At 47.7% G+C, this 22,708-nt stretch overlaps 16 protein-coding genes across 16 annotated transcripts; 9 read left to right on the plus strand and 7 right to left on the minus strand.

Moving 5' to 3' along the window:
- Positions 1 to 155: 155 nt before the first annotated feature.
- KL911_003124 (uncharacterized protein) lies at positions 156 to 1,919 on the minus strand (the record flags this gene model as incomplete). The annotated part of the gene is made up of 1 exon (XM_043198270.1): positions 156 to 1,919. The coding sequence occupies one exon, from the start codon at positions 1,917 to 1,919 to the stop codon at positions 156 to 158; it is 1,764 nt and encodes a 587-aa protein (XP_043054075.1).
- Positions 1,920 to 2,029: 110 nt separating this feature from the next.
- Positions 2,030 to 4,006, minus strand: KL911_003125 (uncharacterized protein; the record flags this gene model as incomplete). Its single annotated transcript, XM_043198271.1, has 1 exon — positions 2,030 to 4,006. The coding sequence occupies one exon, from the start codon at positions 4,004 to 4,006 to the stop codon at positions 2,030 to 2,032; it is 1,977 nt and encodes a 658-aa protein (XP_043054076.1).
- A 305-nt stretch (positions 4,007 to 4,311) lies between these two features.
- KL911_003126 (uncharacterized protein) lies at positions 4,312 to 4,932 on the plus strand (the record flags this gene model as incomplete). The annotated part of the gene is made up of 1 exon (XM_043198272.1): positions 4,312 to 4,932. One exon carries the CDS (start codon positions 4,312 to 4,314, stop codon positions 4,930 to 4,932), a length of 621 nt encoding a protein of 206 aa, XP_043054077.1.
- An 81-nt stretch (positions 4,933 to 5,013) lies between these two features.
- KL911_003127 (uncharacterized protein) lies at positions 5,014 to 6,075 on the plus strand (the record flags this gene model as incomplete). Its single annotated transcript, XM_043198273.1, has 1 exon — positions 5,014 to 6,075. One exon carries the CDS (start codon positions 5,014 to 5,016, stop codon positions 6,073 to 6,075), a length of 1,062 nt encoding a protein of 353 aa, XP_043054078.1.
- A 42-nt stretch (positions 6,076 to 6,117) lies between these two features.
- Positions 6,118 to 6,561, minus strand: KL911_003128 (uncharacterized protein; the record flags this gene model as incomplete). The annotated part of the gene is made up of 1 exon (XM_043198274.1): positions 6,118 to 6,561. One exon carries the CDS (start codon positions 6,559 to 6,561, stop codon positions 6,118 to 6,120), a length of 444 nt encoding a protein of 147 aa, XP_043054079.1.
- Positions 6,562 to 6,634: 73 nt separating this feature from the next.
- KL911_003129 (uncharacterized protein) lies at positions 6,635 to 7,000 on the minus strand (the record flags this gene model as incomplete). The annotated part of the gene is made up of 1 exon (XM_043198275.1): positions 6,635 to 7,000. The coding sequence occupies one exon, from the start codon at positions 6,998 to 7,000 to the stop codon at positions 6,635 to 6,637; it is 366 nt and encodes a 121-aa protein (XP_043054080.1).
- Positions 7,001 to 7,027: 27 nt separating this feature from the next.
- KL911_003130 (uncharacterized protein) lies at positions 7,028 to 9,388 on the minus strand (the record flags this gene model as incomplete). The annotated part of the gene is made up of 1 exon (XM_043198277.1): positions 7,028 to 9,388. One exon carries the CDS (start codon positions 9,386 to 9,388, stop codon positions 7,028 to 7,030), a length of 2,361 nt encoding a protein of 786 aa, XP_043054081.1.
- A 524-nt stretch (positions 9,389 to 9,912) lies between these two features.
- On the plus strand, positions 9,913 to 10,443 carry KL911_003131 (uncharacterized protein; the record flags this gene model as incomplete). Its single annotated transcript, XM_043198278.1, has 1 exon — positions 9,913 to 10,443. One exon carries the CDS (start codon positions 9,913 to 9,915, stop codon positions 10,441 to 10,443), a length of 531 nt encoding a protein of 176 aa, XP_043054082.1.
- Positions 10,444 to 10,852: 409 nt separating this feature from the next.
- Positions 10,853 to 11,872, plus strand: KL911_003132 (uncharacterized protein; the record flags this gene model as incomplete). The annotated part of the gene is made up of 1 exon (XM_043198279.1): positions 10,853 to 11,872. One exon carries the CDS (start codon positions 10,853 to 10,855, stop codon positions 11,870 to 11,872), a length of 1,020 nt encoding a protein of 339 aa, XP_043054083.1.
- Positions 11,873 to 11,996: 124 nt separating this feature from the next.
- KL911_003133 (uncharacterized protein) lies at positions 11,997 to 13,562 on the minus strand (the record flags this gene model as incomplete). Its single annotated transcript, XM_043198280.1, has 1 exon — positions 11,997 to 13,562. The coding sequence occupies one exon, from the start codon at positions 13,560 to 13,562 to the stop codon at positions 11,997 to 11,999; it is 1,566 nt and encodes a 521-aa protein (XP_043054084.1).
- Positions 13,563 to 13,773: 211 nt separating this feature from the next.
- KL911_003134 (uncharacterized protein) lies at positions 13,774 to 15,255 on the plus strand (the record flags this gene model as incomplete). Its single annotated transcript, XM_043198281.1, has 1 exon — positions 13,774 to 15,255. The coding sequence occupies one exon, from the start codon at positions 13,774 to 13,776 to the stop codon at positions 15,253 to 15,255; it is 1,482 nt and encodes a 493-aa protein (XP_043054085.1).
- A 1-nt stretch (position 15,256) lies between these two features.
- Positions 15,257 to 16,048, minus strand: KL911_003135 (uncharacterized protein; the record flags this gene model as incomplete). The annotated part of the gene is made up of 1 exon (XM_043198282.1): positions 15,257 to 16,048. One exon carries the CDS (start codon positions 16,046 to 16,048, stop codon positions 15,257 to 15,259), a length of 792 nt encoding a protein of 263 aa, XP_043054086.1.
- Positions 16,049 to 16,154: 106 nt separating this feature from the next.
- KL911_003136 (uncharacterized protein) lies at positions 16,155 to 18,128 on the plus strand (the record flags this gene model as incomplete). Its single annotated transcript, XM_043198283.1, has 1 exon — positions 16,155 to 18,128. One exon carries the CDS (start codon positions 16,155 to 16,157, stop codon positions 18,126 to 18,128), a length of 1,974 nt encoding a protein of 657 aa, XP_043054087.1.
- Positions 18,129 to 18,233: 105 nt separating this feature from the next.
- Positions 18,234 to 19,844, plus strand: KL911_003137 (uncharacterized protein; the record flags this gene model as incomplete). Its single annotated transcript, XM_043198284.1, has 1 exon — positions 18,234 to 19,844. One exon carries the CDS (start codon positions 18,234 to 18,236, stop codon positions 19,842 to 19,844), a length of 1,611 nt encoding a protein of 536 aa, XP_043054088.1.
- Positions 19,845 to 19,917: 73 nt separating this feature from the next.
- On the plus strand, positions 19,918 to 21,153 carry KL911_003138 (uncharacterized protein; the record flags this gene model as incomplete). The annotated part of the gene is made up of 1 exon (XM_043198285.1): positions 19,918 to 21,153. One exon carries the CDS (start codon positions 19,918 to 19,920, stop codon positions 21,151 to 21,153), a length of 1,236 nt encoding a protein of 411 aa, XP_043054089.1.
- Positions 21,154 to 21,282: 129 nt separating this feature from the next.
- Positions 21,283 to 22,695, plus strand: KL911_003139 (uncharacterized protein; the record flags this gene model as incomplete). Its single annotated transcript, XM_043198286.1, has 1 exon — positions 21,283 to 22,695. The coding sequence occupies one exon, from the start codon at positions 21,283 to 21,285 to the stop codon at positions 22,693 to 22,695; it is 1,413 nt and encodes a 470-aa protein (XP_043054090.1).
- Between the last annotated feature and the right edge of the window lie 13 nt (positions 22,696 to 22,708).

The following is a 22,708-nucleotide window of genomic DNA, read 5'->3' on the forward strand; positions in this document are numbered from 1 at the left end:
TCGTTTATTCGCTCGCTTGACATAAACAAAATTATAGAGAATTACACCGCCTTGATTAGATCTTATTCTCAACTATTCCTTCGGGATATATAGTCTGCAATAAATAGATGTAAAAGGTTAATGTTCGTTCTAGAACAGTAAAGCATGCTCCTCTATTAAAGGTCGGTGACACACCCCTTGGAAGCGTCGGAAACAAGCTTCGTGTACTTGTGTAGAGTGCCTCTTGTGTATCTTGGCGCAGGACGTTTCCAGTGCTTTCTTCTCTCGGCGAGCTCTTCTTCTGACACCAGAATGTCGATGGAGTTGTTGTCTGAGTCGATGACAATAATATCTCCATCCTTGACCAGTCCGATTGGTCCTCCCTCAACCGCTTCCGGGACGATGTGTCCTATTAAAAATCCGTGCGATCCGCCAGAGAAACGTCCGTCTGTCAGCAGAGCAACGTCCTTGCCAAGACCGTAACCCATCAGAGTGGACGAGGGCTTCAACATCTCTGGCATTCCTGGGCCTCCCTTAGGACCCTCGTTACGAATCACACAGACGGTCTTTTCACCCTTCTTGATCTCTCCACGCTCAAGAGCCTCAATAAATCCTTGCTCCTCCTCAAACACCCTGGCCTTGCCTTTGAAATAAGTTCCCTCCTTACCAGTGATCTTGGCAACAGCTCCACCAGGGGCAAGCGATCCCTTCAAGATCTGCAAATGTCCTCTTGGCTTGATTGGGTTGGAAACGGGACGGATAATATCCTGGTCAACAGGAAGCTCCGGGAATTTCTCCAAGTTCTCCTTCATAGTTTTACCGGTGACAGTTGGAAGATCACCATTCAGAATGCCCTCTTTCAGCAAATACTTCATCACAGCAGGAGTTCCACCAAACTTCTGCAAGTCTGCCATCACATATTTTCCAGAAGGCTTGAAGTCTCCGAGCAATGGAGTCTTTTCGGAAATGGCCTGGAAGTCATCGATTGTGAGGTCGACATTAGCGGAATTGGCAATAGCCAGCAGATGCAAAACAGCATTAGTAGAGCCTCCAGTGGCAATCACGTATGCAATAGCGTTCTCAAACGCCGGTCTGGTCATAATGTCTAGAGGAGTCAAACCAGAACGGAGCAAAGTCTTCATAGACTCTCCGATGTTGTCGCACTCGACCATCTTCTCTTTGGAGACGGCTGGTGCAGAAGATGATCCCGGAAGAGAAATGCCCATCACCTCAGCAGCAGAGGCCATCGTGTTGGCAGTGTACATACCGCCGCAAGATCCCGGACCGGGACAGGAGTGCCGCACAATATCCTTTCTTTGCTCTTCGGTGATCGATTTACTCAGGTACTGTCCGTACGACTGGAAAGCGGACACAACGTCGAGCTGCTTCGGGACTCCAGAGCAGGTTCCCGAACCTGGGAGAATTGTACCACCGTACACCATAATGGACGGTCTGTTGTGTCTGGCAAAGCCAATGAGAACACCAGGCATGTTCTTGTCACAGGAGGGAATACCGATACACGCATCGTAGTGCTGGGCCATTATCATGGTTTCAAAGGAATCTGCAATCACCTCACGACTCTGCAACGAGTAACGCATACCAGTGGTACCCATACTGATACCGTCCGAAACACCAATTGTGTTGAACTGCATGGCTTTCAAGCCAGCCTTATTCACAGACTCACTGCACCGATTGTTCAAATCCATCAAGTGAATATTGCAAGGGTTTCCTGTCCACCAAACAGAACCAACTCCGACCTGTGCCTTGGAGAAATCATCGTCTTTGAACCCCGTAGCGTACAACATGGCCTGCGAGGCACCCTGAGACTTCGAACTAGTCAGGATTGAGGAATATTTGTTGAGCTTCTCGAGCGCAGAAGCTTGTGAGCTAAACTGTCGGCGCGAAACTGTGCTCGGCACATTGGAGATATGTTTCAGCATGATCAAACAAATAAATCGGTGAAAAATATTAGTCAGAATAAAAATTGAAAATTTTCCAGCTGCAGTAGTAGGCCAATTAAAAAAAGAATATTACCAATACTCCAACACGTTTATATATTACTGCCCATGTCTTTACCGGCAGACTTTTTTCTGGCATAGGCCTTGCAGTAGCTGTACGAGGCCTCAAGCATACAGTCGCTCACTTTTTTTGTGCGTTCCGAAACCCCTTCATTGAGCTCATACTCTCCGAGATTGTGCTTGCCAATGCCATGTATTCCGAGGATGTAATTCAACACGTTGCGCAAAAATACGATCTTGATGTTCGCGTCAGACTCGCTAATCGTAAGACCCATATAGTCTTTGTATAGTCCTTGCGGCACGCCGTCTGAATCTCCCGAGCTATCCTCCGGATGTTTGATGTTCCAGAACGAGATGCCATTTGGCGTAAGGACATTCGGCCCGCTTCCGCATCTGGAGTCCCTCTCATCCCATGCTAAGACATCTATGTCAAAGTCAATGCTATCTGTCATCAGATCAACGCGGAAAACGCCGTCGTCCTTGGTCAGCACCATAAGGCTTGGTCTATAAGTGGTATCTCCGCATCCACAGTTGTCAATATGAGTCTTGACAAAACCGACCCACATCTGTAGCCTGCTTTCTGTGCTGCCGGTGCTCTGTTTCTGTAAGATCTGTCTTGGCACGGGGACTAGCTCTGTACCGCCACGAATGAATCCCAACGCATTTCCAGCAAAGGAAGAGTAGTAAATGTTGTCTTGCAATTTCTCGCACTTACCATTGTCCAGGCTACAACGGAACACAACCAGAGGATCGACCGTGTAAAGGAACTGAACGTAGCCTTTAGTCCTCGATGAATCTCCAATCCGGATTGAGTCAAAAAAGGGGGCCCAATTTTTCTCCGTGGAAAGTGTTCTGGATGCAGCAATTCCCGATATCTTGAAGTTCACAAGATCGCGTTTTTGAGTCTTTGGATTGGGCTTTCTCAGCGGGAAAACTGCATGCATAGTACGTTTGCCGTTGTCCAGCATATTGAAGAAGATGACCGGCTCCTGAACATACTCTCCGTCTTTGAACAGAATGCGTGGGTCTTCGGGACCAAGTAGTTCTTTTGCGTTCACTTTTGGATCAAACGGAATATCGAGAACGGTAGGAAACTTGATCGAGATCTTGTCCAGCAAGGAGTCGTCCTGCGCCTCGTTGTAGTCTCTCAAAACGTTATCGATCTCCTGTTTCGTGATATCGCTGTATCTGATCCGTCTACCTGTGATCTCTCTCCAGTTGGCATCAAATAGTTGAAGCCTGATAAACGAAGCCACGGGATTACTTTTGGTGTTTGGTGCGTATATTATACGGCTAGCCATCAGGTGGCACTCCTCGTCAGGAAGCCACACAGATGCTCCGGAAAATTGACGCCAATTTTCGGCCACACGGCTGCCAACTTTGTCACCCATGGTGATCAGATTTTTGTATTCTGTTGACAGCAGAGATTCACGAGCGCTAGCTAGGTCGTCTGTCAAGAGTATAGGCTCCGCATATTCGATGTTCCGGTTTTCTTCAGGCTTGTAAATAATATCCGAGCATGAAAGATCGTAATAGTTAGAGGTGGACGGCACATCGATGTTGCCAATAAAACCCTTCACTGACTGAAGAGGCTTGTAATCCCTGCTGGTAATAAATTCGCTCAGCAAATTCACTTTGTCCAGAGACTGCGAAGGCTTCTGGGGATCACTATTCTCCCGTAATGGTTTCAAGTTCAAGGAGCTCAATGCCTCGTTCACCGAATCGATTTCTATGATTTTTGGGACCTCCAACTCGTTCGTGTCAGGGTTGAAGTTAACGCGTAAGGGCTCCGTACTGATGCGATAAATTCGAGTATCCTCTTCTTCTGCCAGCTGCCCGGGATCCTTTGAAGCGTCCCCACCGCTACTTTGAACAGTCGATCTGTGCACCGAATCGGACAACTGTTCTATCTGGTTGACTGGCCAGTAGTAGTACGTCAGGAACACAAACACTGCCAGCAGGATGTACAGCCGATATCTTGATCGCGACCGAAGAAAGGGAAATGCCATTCTTGGAAGTCTTGCAAATGCTGTCGAATATTTCCCAGGAAGTTCCCTGCAACAATCTTTTGGTTTCTGAAATTCTTCAGTGCATGAGATATGTTTTACGGTGTACGGATGGAAGATTGATTTATTTTGGGAAAAGGGTTCTGGGAGAAGGATCGGAGGAGGCCTGTGGCGAACTGATATGTTTGCATCCTACTAGGAAACTGTCGTGCGCATCTTTCGGATAATTAAACTGTACGACGGGGACAAATAATTAACGACTATCATTTTTCAACTCAGCGGCAAACTGTATACCCTTTTTTGTCCCCATGAGCCATCGTTCCGTGACATACAGCCCTCCGGCAGGGCCTCCAAACACAGCTAATACCCATACCACAGTAACAAGGGGTCTGGTTGTGACTCAAGAAAGAGATAAGGAGCAGGAGCAAAGACTCGCTAGAGCCCTGGAAATAATATCCGCTTCAATGCTACCACCTCAGCACACCATCGACCAAATCCGGAAAAGGATATACTCATATCTATTAGGACATAAACAAGAAGAAGCTCCGCGTATAAGTGAAATCAAGGACATACCACGCTGGAAAAGAGTTGTCCTCTATCTTATGGGTCCTCCATTGGACAGGCTCAGATCATTTTCTCAGTACATCATTCTGCAAATACACATACTATACAACGTGACACTGATGATGGTGTCAATTGTGTCGACGCCGCCGTTGATATTCTACGTGGTTGGATTTGTGCTATTCTGGGCGAAAGTGGTGTACGAGATGTACAGAGACGTCGTTCACAGAGACGATCAGTTCCACACGTCATTTCTCAGTCGCGAGCTGGCCTTGATGGCCACTCTTTCAGCATCCTATGGAGTTGTCATGAAGTTCAAGACTGAAGCAGGTATCATCACAGAGGCATGGTGGTCTACTTTGACATAGTGATACATGCTAGGGGCAGGTGCAAAGATGCGTTGATAAAAAAGTATGTAGATATTTTATTGTTTTGTTTTGATACGCGTCATGCCAAAGAAGAGGACAACAAAGCGCGCTGAACTACCCAATAAACGCACCACTAGAGCAAAGACGCTTAAAGGAGACGAAAATGAGCTGGGAGAATCTGTGTTCGAGGCTGAGGTCAACGACAACGACAACGTAGACGGAATGGGTAATCCTAGCGCGATTCACGATCAGAAAGAAAATCAGGAACCACAAAGCGAGGGTAGCAAAAACCCAGGTGATAAAAAGCCCCTCTCACCTATACTTGGGCTTGAAAACCCACTGATTACGCCATCAAAGCGTTTATTTGATAGCCCGGAGCGCCCCACACTGCTTTCCCCTACAAAGGCGCGTCAAGAATTCAGGCTACCTTCGGAGGCTGCCGTGTCGCAGTTAGTTCAGCGTAAGGACTTGAAGACGCTTACGAGTATCCTCAACGATCTAACTACATCCAAAACTGAAAAAATGTTTCAAGATTACAAAAAGCTATCCGAACGAAAGCATCAGACTAGTGAGACGCTAATCAACAACCTGACAAAAGAAAACCAAAAACTACGTTTGAGTATCAAATCGTTGCAGGCGAGCAAGCAGAATTCCAAGGAGACGGATTCATTGAGACGGCAAATTGAGACCCTCAAACGTGAGAACACACGTCTAAGCTCCGAAATTGAGTCGCTGAGCGCGAAACGCGGCTCTAACCAATCCGAGATTGACAATGCAGTGGCAGAACTGGATCTTATGGGCACGAAATTGGAGATCACTGAACTGTTAACAGGCCTCACATGCCAGGAATACATCGAAGACGCTGAGAACATGATATTCAAGATGAAGCAGCAGGGAGAGACTTGTTTTTTGATTTATCAACTTTTGATCAGCAAGACGGGAGCCGGAGAGATTGTTTATATTCCAATCTTCAAGCAAGAGGAGAGCCAATCGGGGTCAGAGCGCAATGAGTGGATGGAGAATGTCAAGAAACTTGAAAAAGTTCTGCCGGATTATCTGCTGGACAATCTGACATTCCCAGCCAATACACTCTACAACTTCTATAACAAGTTGGGGAGATCACTCAACAAGAAAGTGGAATAAATAAATAGAGTGTATCTTAAATTTACATGAGGGATTCTCTATTCATAGGGAGACAGTGATGGTACCGTCTGCATTCTTAGACACTTTTAGCGACTTCAGGAGTTCGGATTTATCTTTCTTGAGTCCTTTGCGGGCCTTCTTGAGAACTTTGTAGAGTGATTCAGATCCAGAAACGAACGATGCAAGCGATGGCTCAGCGGACTTGGCCCTTGATTTTTGCTTATTGTTTGTTTTTTCAGGTTCAGACGAGTGAGGTCTCTGAAGCTCCCGTTCGCTCTTGACAGACTTGAGTTTAGGAGCTTTCCAGCCCTTCTCGTATTTTTCAGCTTCGGTTATACAACTGGTATGACTGTTGTGGTCATTGTTGTAGAAGGTAGCATTGCAATCAATACATGTAAAGTATGCACCATGACATTGTCTCTGATGCAGAGCAAGCTTCTTCTTGACGACCGTATCGTTGCAAACCTCACACGAAAAGGAAACCATTTGATCTGACTGGCTTTTTTCAGTTTTTTTTCCTAAAAAGATTTCTTAGTATGAGGAAGGTCTCTGCACTGCCTCAAAACACATTTTCGGATTCCCCAGGAAGTCTTTCGACTCTCTTTGGTTCCCAGTCCTGGTACTCATCTAAGAGACCCTGTAGTTTGTAATACTCTTCTTTAATATCAACCTTCCGTCTTCTTGTGGCTAGGTCAAGGGCTTGGTTTTCGTCAAGCTCTTTTACCTTCTCATCTCTTTGCTCGTAACGCAATGCTGTGAATTTAGAGAGAATAACCGAACCAAACGCCACGGACAACATCATCGGAAGACCGAGATAGAGGAATGAGTTTTTCTTGATGAGCGCTTGATAGCGGCCTATGAAGGAGCGCTCAAATTCCGCCTGTTGTCGCTTGGAACGAAACGTCTTATTTGCGAAAGTGCCCATGATTATTAAAATATAATTTTCATTGATTTACACAATAATTTTCATCACTCTATCAAATAGGGCCTCGAGCGGAAGTCCTTCCAAATTATCAAGAATTGGCTCAAAGATTTGCGAGTTGAGCACTTTTCTCTCGTTCTCTGCTTCTGACTCGGTTTTCCTAATGGATGCCATTTGTTTGGCATTGTTGAGGAGGGCGCTGAGCTCGTACGCGCGGTCAAGTTCTTTCTGCTCTTGCATAGTGGAAACACCTGCGCCCAGTGTTCCTATGCGCGAGTCAGTATCAACTATGACAAATGAGGACATTCCGGGGGCAAACCGTACACTGGATATACCGGTGTCATGGTCGGAAACGTAGAGCGGCTGCAATTTTGATGGCTCGAACACAAAAATTCGAGATCTCAAATTGTAACTCTTTGTATAGTAATTCACGCAAAAGCAGAAAACTCCTCGGGTTTCGTCAACAGCCAACAAATTGCGACTTCCAGGCTGGGTGTGGACTTTCACGGCAAGGTCTGTGGCCCGGAACGTGAGCAGATCAAACGAGACCAGTCTGTCTCGGGCAAGTATCACCAGATACTCGTCGATAATTTTCAGACACCGCACCCTGGAGCCGGCAATAGATGGGAGTTGAACTGGTGTCTCCTCGAACGTGTTCACATCAATGAGACTAATGTTCATCTCTTGGCCAGTAGCAATCACTGATGCGTCTGGCGACCAGCAGATGCTAACGTTTTGAGCATCCGTGCGCTCGTTTCCGTTGCGAACTTTACGCAGAGTCCATGCGGTTTGCTGTAGTTTCTTGTCCTTTCCAACTTTCTGGTATATTTCTTTTGGCACCCGTGGTCTCCAGAGACGCAGGCCCCCCTTGACGTCAGCAGTTACGAACGCCAGACCATCGTTGTAAGATGGTGGCGCTGGAGCCACCGCCGCCACGTCAACCCCTGGTCCATGAGGATTGATAATCTTTGTCGACAATGACCAGCCACCTCGATCTTTACCGTCCACATAGCTCCAAAATTTCAAGGCGTATTGAACGTCGTTGCGAGAAAGCAGGTTGTCAATTTCTGGAGGCTGCAATTTGTCAAATGTGCACATCCATTTTCCGTCGCAGCTGAAGGCAAACTGCTCAATTTCTGGATCCTGAATTGATGTCTCGCTCCGGACCTTACCTGCCTGGATTGTTGGTGCAGCGGTGATGACCGAGATTTGCTCGTTCCTGATAAAATCGTACGACTGGAGATGTGCTCCATAGGGAAAGTAGCAATGATTGGAAACAGGATGCACCTCAAAGTGAGAAGAGAAATCGTGTTTGATTTTTGTCAGAGTGTCCTCATCCAACACGACGCTGCTCTTTGCGAGTCGCCGACGGTCTTTTTCAATGGTTTCAATATGTGTTGCAAATTTAGGGCGCACACCATTGACGTTCAATCTGGAAGTCAAGTCTACCGCACTTAGAACCAAAAACTCTCTATCGGAGCCGTTCAAGAGCAAACTAACGCCATACAATTCTTCTGTTGAGGCAGAAAGCTCAATATCCACAATTTCTCCATTCAAACGAGGCAGGAACTGCTGATTATCCGATTCCAGGTGCCAAAAGACAAGAACTTTTTCTTGACCTCCAGATAACAGATAAGCACCGTTTGTGCTAAATTCAACGCAGTTGATCTGACCAATATGCCACTTGAGCAGCCGCTGGGGTCTGGTATTATCTGAAACAAAGATAAGCTGAATAATGCCTGATGAGGTTCCGAGAGCGATCATCGGGGTCTCTGCATTGGAGACGGCCAAGGAGGTAATAGGTGTCTTGTAGGCAAATTGGATCATCTCGAGAGGACCGTCTCCGGACTGGAAGTATAACTGGTTTCTATTGGTGAGGTATGCAATTGTGCTTCTGTCAACGGACATGGCAAAAAGCACCACGTTTTTAAGAGTCGATATCTCCTGAATTTGAGAGTCATTAGTGGATCTCAACAAAGTGCGACTATGTGGTTGGTTTTTTGCGGTGGACTTGCCAATGATAAAATAATACTCGTTCTCAGAGGCTCCAAATCGCACAAACCTCACGATTTCGGCAGGCAGCTGTAAGTTGTAGGTGGCAACCACCGGCGAAATCAGCTTTTCTCTCCAGTTGACAACAACCACACTGTTGGTCCTCGTAAACAGATACATAAGGTTTGGATCCTGGGCGCTGAGAGTAGCATCCACCACCAGAGAAAGATCCAGGTCGAGTCTAATGCTACGCACTGACTGACGGGTGGCCAGGGAGTAAACTTTGATCTGTGACCTGAAGGGCACAATGGCAAATTTGGAATCTGTGGAAACGAGCTGTGCACGCCCGAGAAGACGGCCACCAGCGCCAAAACTGAGGTTCCAATCAGAAAGCACCATGAATATATTTTTTTTAAATTTTTTTGGTACTGAAAATTTTTAACAACATGATTATTCCTGTCCGGTGTTTCTCTTGCGGCAAAGTTGTGGGCGACAAATGGGAGACTTATCTGCAGTATCTTCAGGAGGACAACATGACTGAAGGAGATGCTCTAGACCGCTTGAAACTAAAGAGATATTGCTGTAGACGGATGGTGTTGACGCATGTGGACTTGATCGAAAAGTTCTTGAGATACAACCCGCTGGAAAAGAAGGAGATCGAGGGAGATCAGTATTAAGAGAGATACAACAGGGAAGCAACGTTTTTCGACGACAAACGTCACAAGAGAGGCCAACTGAAAAGGAGTACACGGATGCGCAGGCACTGGTCCACAACACTCTACGAGGATTGATGACGATGTCTGATATTGCAATGTTCGATGTGCTTGGGAAGAAGATCCTTCGAAACTATATGCATTTACTTCCTTTTTTGTAGGCATCCTATGTACATTAATAGCTACGGAAATATTTAAAATTCGATTTTCATGGATTCTGTCTACGAGGAGTTTTCCAGGTATGATTTTGACTCTAACGAGGAGTATCTCGCCGGTCTCAAGCAGGTTATGGAGCAGTACCTGATTTTGCAAAGCCAGAGCGATCCCGAGATCTCTAAAGATATATCTGAGGGCGTTTTCGACGTCTCTAAAATCAAACCTCAAGATAAGGAACAGTTGGTATGGCAGGCAAAAGTGTATTTTTTCTGTTCGCAAACAGGAGAGATTCTAGATCTTGATGACTATCGAAAGTGGGAGAGCACGAGGAAACTCCAAGAGCCTCAAGGAAGGAACACGAAGGAAATCCCATATTCGTCGAACTACGAGCAGTTGGTGGATCTTATCGTCAACAACAAGCCGATTCCGGGAATCAAACAAATACCAGATACTGTTCTTGGGCCGGAGCTTTCATCCAGCAGCATGCTAAGCGAGCGTAAGAAGCCCTGGGAACAACAGAAAGAGAGAGATTGTTCTGAGCAAAAAGATGCACCAGGGGATGGAACTCAGATTGGACCCGAATAAGGCTAATGTACACAAGGTAGTGCACCGCTGTGTCCGAGCCAGCTGATGATGAAGTTGTCTATTTAATAAAAATGTTAACTACCTCTCTATGCTATCTATCCGATAAAGCACAACAGTATGTTTAGGGGCTGTGTAGCACAGATGGCTGAGATGTGGCACCTTCTATAGCAGCTCCACCAAAAAGCAGCCCTAGTCCTCCTATTGCGACCTCCCAGCAGTGCCGTACGGCGGAACGACTTTAATAGTCCAGACTTTTACGTTTTAGGAAATCTCAGTATCTTATCTTCGTAAAAATCCCCGATGCAAAACTTCCGCCGATATGCCACACCAAATCTGGACAATCGCGATTTGTCCGGCACAATGGTTTGGGACGCTATAAATATGTCGCGATGCCTAATTTTGAACAACAATGTCTAAACCGAACGTGCTTCTTATAGGACCCGGCGGTGTTGGTACCATTGTGGCCTACGGTATTGATTATGCTGGCAAGTCGAATCTCTCTGTGGTGGTGAGAAGAGACTACCCAAAAGTCAAGGATCAAGGCTGGGAGATCAACTCGTGCAACTACGGCACCATTAAGGGCTGGAAACCGGCTGCCGTGTACGAGTCCGTGGCTGCGGCAGGCGAAGCAGGAGTTACCTACGACTACGTTGTGATTTCCACCAAATGTCTTCCTGACATTGTCAAACCTGAGGTCCTCGCGGAACCTGTCATCACTCCTGGAAAAACCGTGGTGGTTCTGGTGCAGAACGGCTTTGACTTGGGAAGGCCGTTCATTGAGAAGTACCCAGAAAACGTCTGTCTCTCTGGAGTCTCGCATATTGGCTCTCACAACCATAACGGTGTCATTTCGCACATCCAGCCAGACAAGGCTGTTATCAGTGTGTTCGACAATCCCAACCTCGACAAGGACTTCCAGGTGGAAAAGGCAAAGGAGTTCATTTCCCTCTACAGCAACGATAAGAACGACGTCTCTTACTTTGAGGACGCCAAATGGTACAGATACAGAAAGCTGGTGTACAATGCTACGTTGAACACCGTGTGTGCTCTCACGGGCGTGGACACTGGGAGATTGGATCTCTCCGGCACTCTCGAGTCCGTGTCTATTCCTGCTATGAGAGAGGTTGTGAAGGTTGCCAAAGCCGACGGTGTCGAGCTTCCAGAGGACGTGATCAACACTGTTGTCCACTCCGACGACGGCGACTGGTTCGAGCCGTCGATGCGTGTGGATGTGAAGAAGGGCAATCCTATTGAGCTGGAGGTGATCCTGGGCAACTTGTTAAGGGTTGCCAGAGAGCTCAATGTCGACACGCCTGTGCTGTCTTTGCTTTATGAGCTTCTGAAGGCGGTCCAATTTCGACTCAAGGAGGGACAGGGGCTGATCTCCGTTCCTGAGGAACGCCCAATATCTACTAGATACTATAGCTAATTTAGATGGGATATTTGACTCCAGTTCTCTGGATGCACCAGAAGCGAGCCTGTAAGGGCACAGGGGAGTTCCACACTTAGTCGTCGCATAACCTGGTTCCTGGTTTCACATTAAATCACATTGGCTATAAAGAGTATCTAAACTCCGGGTTCTCGATATCGGTGAGGTCGGCAAAAGCAATGGTATCTGGGATCTGGTACTTGTCGCCCAGGGCAGCCCGCTTTTGGTCGCGGATCCTGTTTCTGTGCGTGTAGAGCAGCAGGAGCGACACGATACAAAGTAGTCCCGCGGCGAAGCTGACCAGCATTGCCGTCTTGGCCCCAACGTAGCCCGGCTTCTGAGAGGAGATGAAAGTCTGCGGCCCTATGATGTTGCCCACACAGTAGCCGACAAGATAAAACGTGTTTAAGGTGACCTTCTTCGTGCTTCCAGCGACATTCGACGAGAGAACAGACACCATACTCGCGGAGACAGAGGTTGCCATGTAGAAAGACAGATACCCAAACAGCCGCCACCCCCTGGGGCCCGCGAAGTTTAGGCAGCACATCCCGATGATTGCGATTAGCTGAACGATAATGCTCGAGATAAGCCGGCGGTTGTTCAAGAAGCGATAAGTGAGATAGGCAACAGAGATCGGGAAGACGATGTCAATGGCTCCGCCAGGCATTCCCATTAGCAGCGCGTTCTGTGTGGAGAAGCCAAAGTCTCCTTTCAGAAGAATGGAGCCAAAGTTGGTGAAGCCTCCGTTGGGGATGGCATAGGACATTCCATAAATGAAAAACAAGTACAAGACCGGGTCCTGGAGCGCCTCGAGCACCTGGTGGCGCTTGAACTTGTGGCTTCCAAAGCCTTGCTGGTTTCCCTTCACTCTTTCAACACAGTACTTCTTCTCTGTCTCGTTCAAGAACCATGCTTTAACGGGCAAATCCGGAACGTGAACTATAGAGAGAACACCCAAAAAGATAGTGATGATTCCGGTGATGATGTACAACATTCTCCAGGAGGCAAAAGAGTAGTTACCTGAGCGGTGCACTGCAAGACCGTAAGCGATTCCTGCTCCCAGAAGAGTGCCAAAACCCTGAAATCCCCACCAGATAGAGGCACGCATGAACTGCTCGCTCTTGCGGTACCATTGACTGGTAAGAAGAACATATGCAGGGTTCATGAAGCCCTCGAAGATTCCGAGAATCACGCGGCAGACAAGAAATCCAGCAGCATTAGAGCAGGCTGCATGGCACATCAAAACGATACCCCAGATGATGACTGCTGTTCCCAGAGTTTTGGAGAGAGGAAGTTTCTGCAGCAGCAAGTTTGCTGGAAACTGGAAGATAAGGTATCCAAAGTAAAACGCGCTCCCGACCCAGCTGTACTCCTTATCGGACATGTTGAGGTCCTTCTGTAGATTCATGATCGAAGCGTAGGAGTTGGTTGTTTTGTCCATCAGCTGGCAGGACATGAGCGCAGCAATGACCGGCATGAGACACCAGTCTATCTTGCGCAACAGCTTGCGCTCGAATTGTGGGTCCAAGACCAGATCCATCGCATCCTGATGGTACTGCAGAGCGACGTCGGCATCCAATTGGTGGATCTCGATCTCGCGTCCGTCGAGCGAAACGACGGTTGAGAGAACAGGGTTTATCTCAATTTGGGAGACCGTTTCCTTTGACTTATTGTCGCTGCGTTCTTTCATTTTGTCTAGCAAAGCTGAATTTGCTTTGCAATAAATACTGGTCTGGCATCCATCATTTCTTATCTCGATTGATTTTGTGCCAAAATGTCCGACATTTTTTATCGATAAGATTTCGTCAGTCGGAGATACACGCTTCGGAATGAGACGTCGATTTATGGTCGATCGCAAAACAGCGGCCTTTTAAAGGAGTAGTATCACTGAATGCCCCCACATGTCAAAGAACAGCTCTGAGGTCGGTCTGGAGACCGTCTCGACTGACAAGTCTGATTTTGATAGGCATCTACAGCTCGACGAGGGCAAGATGCTCCAGTTCCAACCGGAAAGTCCCCGGAGACCAATCAACTGGAGCACGAAAAAAAAGCTGGTACACACAGTGCTCTATGGACTCACCACCTTCGGCGCGCAATTCAACTCTACAACCATGTCCTTCGAGTACTGTGTTGACGGTATACGGAAGGAGTTTGGAGCATCCCGAGAAGTGGTCCTACTTCTGACTTCTCTGTACATCCTCGGCATAGCCTTCGGCCCTATGGTATTTGCTCCGCTGTCAGAGATCTACGGCCGCAAAATTAGTATATTTGCTCCATTCCTTATGTCTGCTATGCTGACATTTGCAACCGGTATCTCGTACAGCCTCGGTGCAATGATGGTGACCCGGTTCATGGGTGGCTTTTTTGCTGGAGCACCAATTGTAGCATCGGGCGGTGTTCTTGGAGATATATGGTCGCCAGCGCAGAGAGGAGCGGCGTTTGCATTCTATGCCTGTTTTGTGATCAACGGAGCAGCTCTGGGGCCTACTGTCGGGTCCTTATTAAGCATGAAAACCAATTGGAGGAATCCACAGTGGTTTATTGGAGGGCTGAGTATTTGCATCATTGCCATCTGTTGCATTTTTCTGCATGAAACATACGAGCCTGTTCTGCTGGCACGGGAGGCGAAAAAAGAACGCCTGAAGTCAGGATCATGGGAAATACATTCAAAACTGGATACTTGGGACCTGAACATTCGCGAGCTAGTCAAAATCCACATGGTGCGGCCGTTTGCTATTCTGCTCACCCCCATTGTGTTTTTGATGGCGCTATATGCCAGCTACGTTTACGGGTTATTTTATTTGATCCTCACCAATGTTTCGGAAGCATTTTACTTGACCAAGGGGTGGAAAGGAACGACAGGGACATTACCCTGCATTTCGCTCCTGCTCGGAGTTCTTTTTGGTTGCGTAGGAAACATGATCTGGGCCAATCGGTACGCCAGTCTGGTGGAAAAGAACAATGGGGAGCCGCTACCGGAACAGCGGCTTCCAGTGATGATGATCCTGGGATGGCTAATGCCCGCTGGAATATTTATTTTCGGGTGGACCTGCTCTCCACACATCCCGTGGCCCATTCCTTGCTTGGGCATTATGATGATGGGCTGTGGCTTCATAACCACTTTTCAAGGAAGCCTGAATTATCTCATAGACACCTACAGATGGTACTCTGCATCTGCCATAGCGGCGGCCACGTTTCTGCGGTCCATCTTTGCCGCCTCCTTCCCGCTTTTTGCGAAACAGCTGTTTGTCACCTTGAATGTCCACTGGGGCGCCAGCTTGATTGGTTTCATTGCTTTGGGAATGATTCCAATTCCGTACCTTTTTTTCGTTTTCGGGAAGAGGATACGAGAGAAAAACGTTTTTGTACCAGATCTAAAATAGACTACTTAAGTTCTTTAGTGCTTCTGCGTCTTCTACGTAGCCCGTCTTGCTTCCTTTCATCTTCGGGAATTATTCTGCTCACCAAGCCAGAGTAAAACCAGTCGATCATTGTGATTGCATCATAGACCGGCAAACCTATCGCTTTCTGAACTGCACGTGCAAATGGTGGCATCTGAGTGCATTCGAGAACGATCGCCCCAATTGACGGATTATCCTCAACAAGCTCTTTTGCAATACGAACCATCTCTTTCTCCAGGTCCTCGTGAACGTAGGGGTCTCCCTCTATGATCATTCCTCGTAAAACTCCCCCAGCAGGACATCCCTTGACGACGATTCTGGACTGAAGCTCTTCGCCTATCCCCAGACCCCGAAAGTGAGCTTTGCCTAGAACTTCTGCATCGAAAGTCAAAACTCCAATAAGCTTTGCTGAGCCTATCGCCATGGAGACAAACGGCACCTGGATAAGACTGCTGGTTGCAACCGGAATCTCCACCGCGGCAGCTAGACGGTTTTGCACCTGAGCCAAGAAGCCGCAGGAGGTGATCACCCCAACAGCTCCTCTTTGCTTCAGGCGGTTGCAGGCGTCAATGTAGTTTTGTAGTGTCTCGTCTGAATACTCGTCTTTTCTGACAACGTTCCACACAGTGGCCTCCTTAACTGTTTCGTGGATCACTGGAAAGTGGTAAGACAGCTCATTCAGCGGATCGCCTGGCGGCCGGTGGATATCATCAGTGTAATCAAGACACAGTGCGCCCAGTGGCGGTAGTTCTTCTCTTGGACGATATGCCGACATGGTCCTTAGCTAAATTCATATGTCATCATATTTATCATCCGTCCAACGGGAATTTCCGCCAGAATTTTTCAGATAAGATAGCGTCGGAGATATTGTTATTTAAGGTATGGAATCTTATCTTTCGCAAACTTTAATTCCGCAAGTGCCAGACTATCCAATGCAGTCGGAAACGGCAGAGCGGACCCTGAGGCGGAAGACAGGAAGAAAACATCAGATGGCAGCGTGCTGCTTTTGCAAGAAGCGAAGAAAAAAATGCGACGGGAAGTATCCTAGCTGCTCTGCCTGCCTCAAGCTCGGAATCGATTGCACGGTGATTGACCCTCCTACGGGAAGAGAAGTCAAACGGAACTATTTGGAGATTCTGGAAACAAAATTGCAGCAGCTTACTGCCCAATTGGCCAGGGTTGATGACATGCGAAAAGAAAGTTCAATAGAAAAGCCACAGTTCCAGAACCCTGCTCCCAACAAATCTGATCTCGCTCAACAGGTTGGGTATATCACTTTGCAAGCCGCGGGCGAATCAAGGTATTTGGGCGAAAGCAGTGCCTACTACATTGCAAAGACCATCAGCGAGTCTATCAATTGTTATACCGCAAAGCCTAACACCGCTGCTTCTAGCATTGAAGAGGCCGAGCCTCCACAAACTGTCTTTTCCAAACCCTCAAAAAGACTTGCCTCCGCTTTTCTCACGGCTTACAAGAACTACGTTCAGTGCCAGTACCCGTTTCTGGACTGGAATAGCACTATCACAATGTTTAACCAAGTGATGAACGACGACTCCCAAGACCCAGAGGCATTGTTTTTCGTTTATATCATTTTTGCCATAGGGACACAGCTTCTCGAAGACCGCACTCAGACATCCCACAAGCGGAGCTACTACGAAAAAGCGTTCGAAAATATCGGCTCGGTCATTGGAGCCACTACTCTGCGCGCAGTCCAGGCGTATTTGCTAATTACCGTTTTCGCCCAGAAAATGCCTGACGGCTCCTCGTGCTGGCAGACCACAGGACTTGCCATTCGAACGGCGGTGGCCCTGGGTCTTCACCGCAAACCGTACCGCAACTGCGACCCAAAACTCGAGGATCTCAGGTCACGTGTTTTCTGGTCAGCATACGGGATGGAGAGAATCAATGCCCTGGTTTTGGGCAGACCGTTCAGCATTTCGGATGCGGACATCGACGCGCCCTTCCCTCAGTACTCGGAGGATACCAAAGTGGCCTGTCATGTCGCGCGGCTGCGGAGAATACAATCGAATATCTGCACCTTCATTTATAAGCCTGCACATTTATTGGGGAACCGAGAGGACATCGAGGCTACGCGCGTGCAGATAGTTGTGGAGCTGAACGATTGGATGGCGACGTTCCCATTCAAGGATGATGCAGTCTCAACGTTTGAGACAGACAACTGGTCCATCATCTCGTACCACAATTCCATGCTTCTTCTGCTCCGGCCGGTGGTGTTAGAAGTCGCAAAACTGAGAGAAAAGGCCCCCAAAGAAGCTCTTGACTGGTTCAAGATATTCACAGAGTCCGCCTCCGCTATCTGCATCAACTACAAAAACATCCACGCGAAAGGAAAACTCAGCTACACCTGGCTAGCCATGCACTGCTGTTTCGTCTCTGGCATTTCCTTTATATACTGTCTCTGGCTCGACGCAGGGCTAGGCGTGTTGAAATGGAAGCGGGAGTCCTCGATTTACAAGACGATCAATGCCTGCTCCAGCATCTTGTATGTGATGGCCGAGAAATGGCCCTCGGCTTGCTTGTTTCGTGACACGTTTGAGCAGATCTCAAAAGCTGCTCTGTGCCATCTCGAGTCGCCGAGAGAGCAACCGACTGACCTTTCCGACGGTGAGCTGCTAGAAGGAACCATTGGTATAGACCAGTATCTGCGCAATCTAAGCTCGCAACAGAAGCAGAACTCGACAGACGGAATGGCATTTGCTCCGCCTAGCAACGACGTCCTCGAAAAGGATACTGATTGCCAGATCTCAGACTCGCTGTGGGAGTTCCTGGACACCACCGGAGACCGTTTTTTGCGCAACATATTCTACGACATGGAAGACAACCTTCTCCTCTAGAGACCAACGAGCAGTTGGGATATAGCATCTAGTCCATCGCGTAGCTAGCTGATTTACACCTTAGACCGGTAAAAACTAACTATTTTTTGTTTATTTGTTTCGCGCATGAAAATACAAGACAAGCTAGAGCAGATAGCGTCGGGGTTCGATTTGTCGGCGTCGGACGACGAGGCGAGTTTTCTGGGACGGCAGGACGTCGAGTACTTGAATCGTCAGTTTTCCAGGCAAAAAAACTCGCCAGAAGTCGCGGACAATGAATCTGACGAGGAGTGGGTGGATGAGGATGAAGAGTCGTATGATGAGTCTCTTGACGAGACCATTGTTGAGTCCAGCGAAGAAGAGAAAATGCAGGAACCGGACGTGGAGCCTCCTGCGTTCTTGAAATCCAAAACCATCGTGTACATCATCAAGACGTTTCCTGTGCTAGTCATGATCTTGTTCCTGATGGTGATTGCGCGTCTGGCATCCGCTGGCAGCTACTACGACAATATAGTGGATCTGGGGCTAGTGCATCACAAGTTCAGAGGTTTTGAGAAGAAGCTTGGCGAAATTGGTGAGAGATTGGAGCAGCTTTCCAATACGCATAATAACAATGATGTGCACAAATTGGAGCTTATCGAAGAGCAAATACAGCAATTACAGAAGAACGAGCACATCTCGGATCGCGAAATCAAGCATCTCGTGCAGAATGCTGTCATCGAGTTTCTCCAAGAATCCTTGGACGAAAAGCTAGAACAACTGGTGTCTGACAAGATGGGGCATCTAGATTCTGTCATGGAAGAGCGAATCTCGCAGCTCGAAATCGAAAAGCTGACGGACAAGATGTCGCATGAGGTGCTGGAAAAAGTGGATACTCAGATATCTTCGGTGAGTTCTCAGCTCGAAGCTCTTCAATCAGCAGGCTACTCCGAGCAGGAGATAGAGACTACACTGTCGCGACTGGTGCAACACGAGTTCAACCAGCGCCTGGAGCCGCGTGTTGCCGGTATTTCGAACTACGCGAGCTACGATCGCGGCGCTCGGGTTTTAAAGAAGTACACCACCCTGCCCAAGCTGAAACGCGTCCGCACAAAAGTTGTTGACCGTGTTCTTCACGGTTGGCTTGATTTCATAAGGCGAACCATACAGGGCCACAAGCGTACTTTGACGGGCTTGAACAATGTCGAGCTCACGAGCTCGGAAAACTCGCCGGCAAACGTTTTGGTGGACAGTTCGCAGTACTGGCAGGCTCTGGCGCAGGACCTTCCGATCACGTTTGGGGTCCAATTGAGCGAGCCTGTGTATCTGCGTCAGGTCGGTCTGTACCATCCACGCGTCTCGTCGCTTGCCGAGTGTGCTCCGCGCCACGTCTCACTTCTAGTAGAGCCGGCCAACTCCAAGCAAGCTAAACTGCTACGAAACAAGCTCGCAATTTATTACAACCAGGATCTTGTATTCTCGCACCTTCGCGGGCTCGCCAAGGTGAGCGAGTTTGAATTCCAGGCATCAGGCGGCCAAAGCTACCAAACGTTCCCGTTTTCGCGCGAGATCCTTATGATCTTGGACGAGTTCCCGGTGAAAAACGTCGTGCTGGTTGTCGAGGACAACTGGGGCCACAAAGAAGTTGTGGTTCTTTACGGGCTAAAAGTGTTTGGGCTGAATGAGTTTGAGATGAAAGCGACGAGAGTGACGAGATCCGACGAAATAATAAATTTGGGCGAAGATAGTGTATTTTAGTGTATGTACGCAATATATTTTTCAGTTGATAAAAAATACTTCTTTTATCAATCAATTACTCATAGTTTGCGGCATGACTTTTGTCGTCAATTCTTTGCTGGACACTGATCTATACAAGATCACGATGCACGCAGCGATCTATGTTAACCTGCCAAATGCAGAGGCCGTCTTTGGGTATACCAATAGGACTCCGTCGATGCAACTGAACGAAGCTGCCTTGAACTGGCTGCGCACACAGATTGACCATTTGGGCTCCCTCAGGTTCACTCCGAGCGACATTGACTATCTGAAAGCAGAAATGCCCTTTTTGCCTGCCAGATATCTTGATTTTATCAAGGATTTCAAGCTGCGACCAGCTGAACAAGTGAAACTTATAAACGTGGACAAACCGGAGGAATTCGGTCTTGAGGTGACGGGAAAATGGGTTGATGTCACGCTATATGAGATTCCACTACTGTCTCTCATCTCGGAAGCTTATTTCAGATATGTGGACACCAAGTGGACCAACGACGGACAGTTGGAGAAAGCTAGGCAGAAAGGAGCCAAACTGCTTTCCAATGGCTGTGCATTCAGCGAATTCGGCACCCGTAGAAGACGGTCTTTGGAAACCCAACGTCTCGTAATGAAGGGGCTGTGCCAAGCTGCCAAGGAGGCCAACAACGGCGAGATGTTTCTGGGAACGTCTAATGTGATGTTTGCTAGAGAATTTGGAGTCAAACCAATCGGCACGGTCGGACACGAGTGGATGATGGGAATCGCAGCCATAACGCAGGACTATAAAAACGCGAACAAGCTGGCGATGGACTATTGGCTCAATACAATGGGCACTGCAAACGCCGGTTTAGCCTTGACTGACACCTTCGGCACAGATGCTTTTCTGAGAGTATTTGTTCCACCGTACTCCGACCATTACATTGGGGTGCGACAGGACTCTGGCTCTCCTCTTGACTACACGGACAAAATATCTCACCACTACTTGGAAGTCCTAAAGCTACCGAAATTCTCGAAAGTGATCTGCTACAGCGACTCGCTCAATGTGGACAAATGTATTGAATACAAGAAGAAGGCCGATAGCTGTGGCATGCGTGCATCCTTTGGCATCGGCACAAACTTGACCAATGACTTTGAGGGCTCTTCGCCGTTGAACATTGTTATCAAGCTCAAAAGCATGAACGGCAACCCAGCTATCAAGATCAGCGACAACCTGGGCAAGAACATGGGCGATCCGTCTACGGTTGCCCGGGTGAAGAAGGAACTCGGCTATGTCGAGAAGGAGTGGGCCGAAGGCGATGAGGCTCACCGGTGGTGAGCGCGATATTAATTCGGAAATATAAATCCAGCACAGCCAGGAGAGCTTGCTTTTCAACATAAACTTGGTGGCATGTGATAAACTAATTTATTTAATATATTTTTGATCTTGTTGACCTAAGAGCCCAGGATGACAAAAGAGCCTGAATCGCCACCCGACGATGTCAAGGTGACTGACAATGGCCAAGATACCACAAAATGTGTGTCTGAAGACACAGAAACGGGCACCACAGAGAAGTCTGACGGGATTTCAACGAGCCAGCCATCAACAGCAAACTCCGTGCCGCTCATGAAATCTGCTTCCGACATGGACTCGCCGATCTTGCTCCCATTGGATTCAGGGAGCGGACCTAAATCGAGGTATTTCAGAAGAGGCTCTTCCAGCAGCATCAACGTGGACGATCTCTCCTTTTTCGATCTGCTCAATCCCCAGATCCTATCAACAGAGATCCGAAAACATCCAACCTACCAGCGAGTCAAAAATTACTCCTCGGAGTCTATCAAGAAGTTTAACAAAAAGGGAATCAAGTTTAACATTAGCAATGATGACATGAAGCGTCTCAAGTTGGTGCTCAATAACAGACTCGATAAGCTGTATGTTGGAATTGACAAGACTATCACGGCGTCCAAAACGGAAAAACTGTACTATGCCAGTTCTGTGTATCTCATCTTCTTTCTTGGTCTTGTCATTGGAAAACATCCCGAATGGTTTCATGTGGTGTACACGGTACTATTTGCTGTATTGATGCCAATCAGATTCATCACTTACTACAAAATGAACTGGAACTACTACCTAGCAGACCTGTGCTACTTTGCTAACGGGCTGCTCATGGTGTTCATATGGGCTCTCCCAAGCTCAAAAATTCTGTACGTGACTTGTTTGAGCTTCTCTTACGGTACGCTTTCATTCGCTGTGATCACTTGGAGAAACAAACTGATTCTTCACTCCATTGACAAAACCACCTCCACCTTCATTCATGTGATTCCTCCCACTGTTATGTACGTGATAACACATCAGCTACCCGTCGAGTACCGCCAAACACGGTTCCCAGGATCCATGAAGCTTCAAGATTGGGAAATATGGAACGGAATCCTGTACACGTCGCTGATGTACTTTGTGTGGCAGTCGCTGTATCATTACTTCATTAACGTTAAGCGCGCTGAGAAAATCAAGAACGGAAAGGTGACGTCGTTTGTTCATCTTCGAAAAGCGTTTGCCAAAAAGCCGATAGGGAAATTCGTCAATTCGCTCCCAGAACCGTTCCCTGTTTTTGCCTTTATGGTGATCCAATATTTTTACCAGCTGGGTACAATGACAGTTTGTCCTCTGGTGTTCAAGTACAAATACGTTGCGTCCATTTACCTCTCGTTTATATTTTTCATGGCGAGCTATAACGGTGCCACATACTACATTGATTTCTACGGGAAGAAGCTTCAGGGAGAGGTTGAACGTCTTCAGAAGGAGATCGACGAACTTCAATCCAAGGCACGTGAGCACGAGACGGACGGTCAGTCTCCGACAACAGTGCCAAGCTCTTCGTAAGATAGCCTGTTGC

The sequence above is a fragment of the Ogataea haglerorum genome, assembly GCF_019207285.1.
Source record: "Ogataea haglerorum isolate 81-453-3 chromosome Unknown 81-453-3_NODE_8_length_489951_cov_95.815404, whole genome shotgun sequence".
Classification (NCBI taxonomy): Eukaryota; Fungi; Ascomycota; class Pichiomycetes; order Pichiales; family Pichiaceae; genus Ogataea; species Ogataea haglerorum.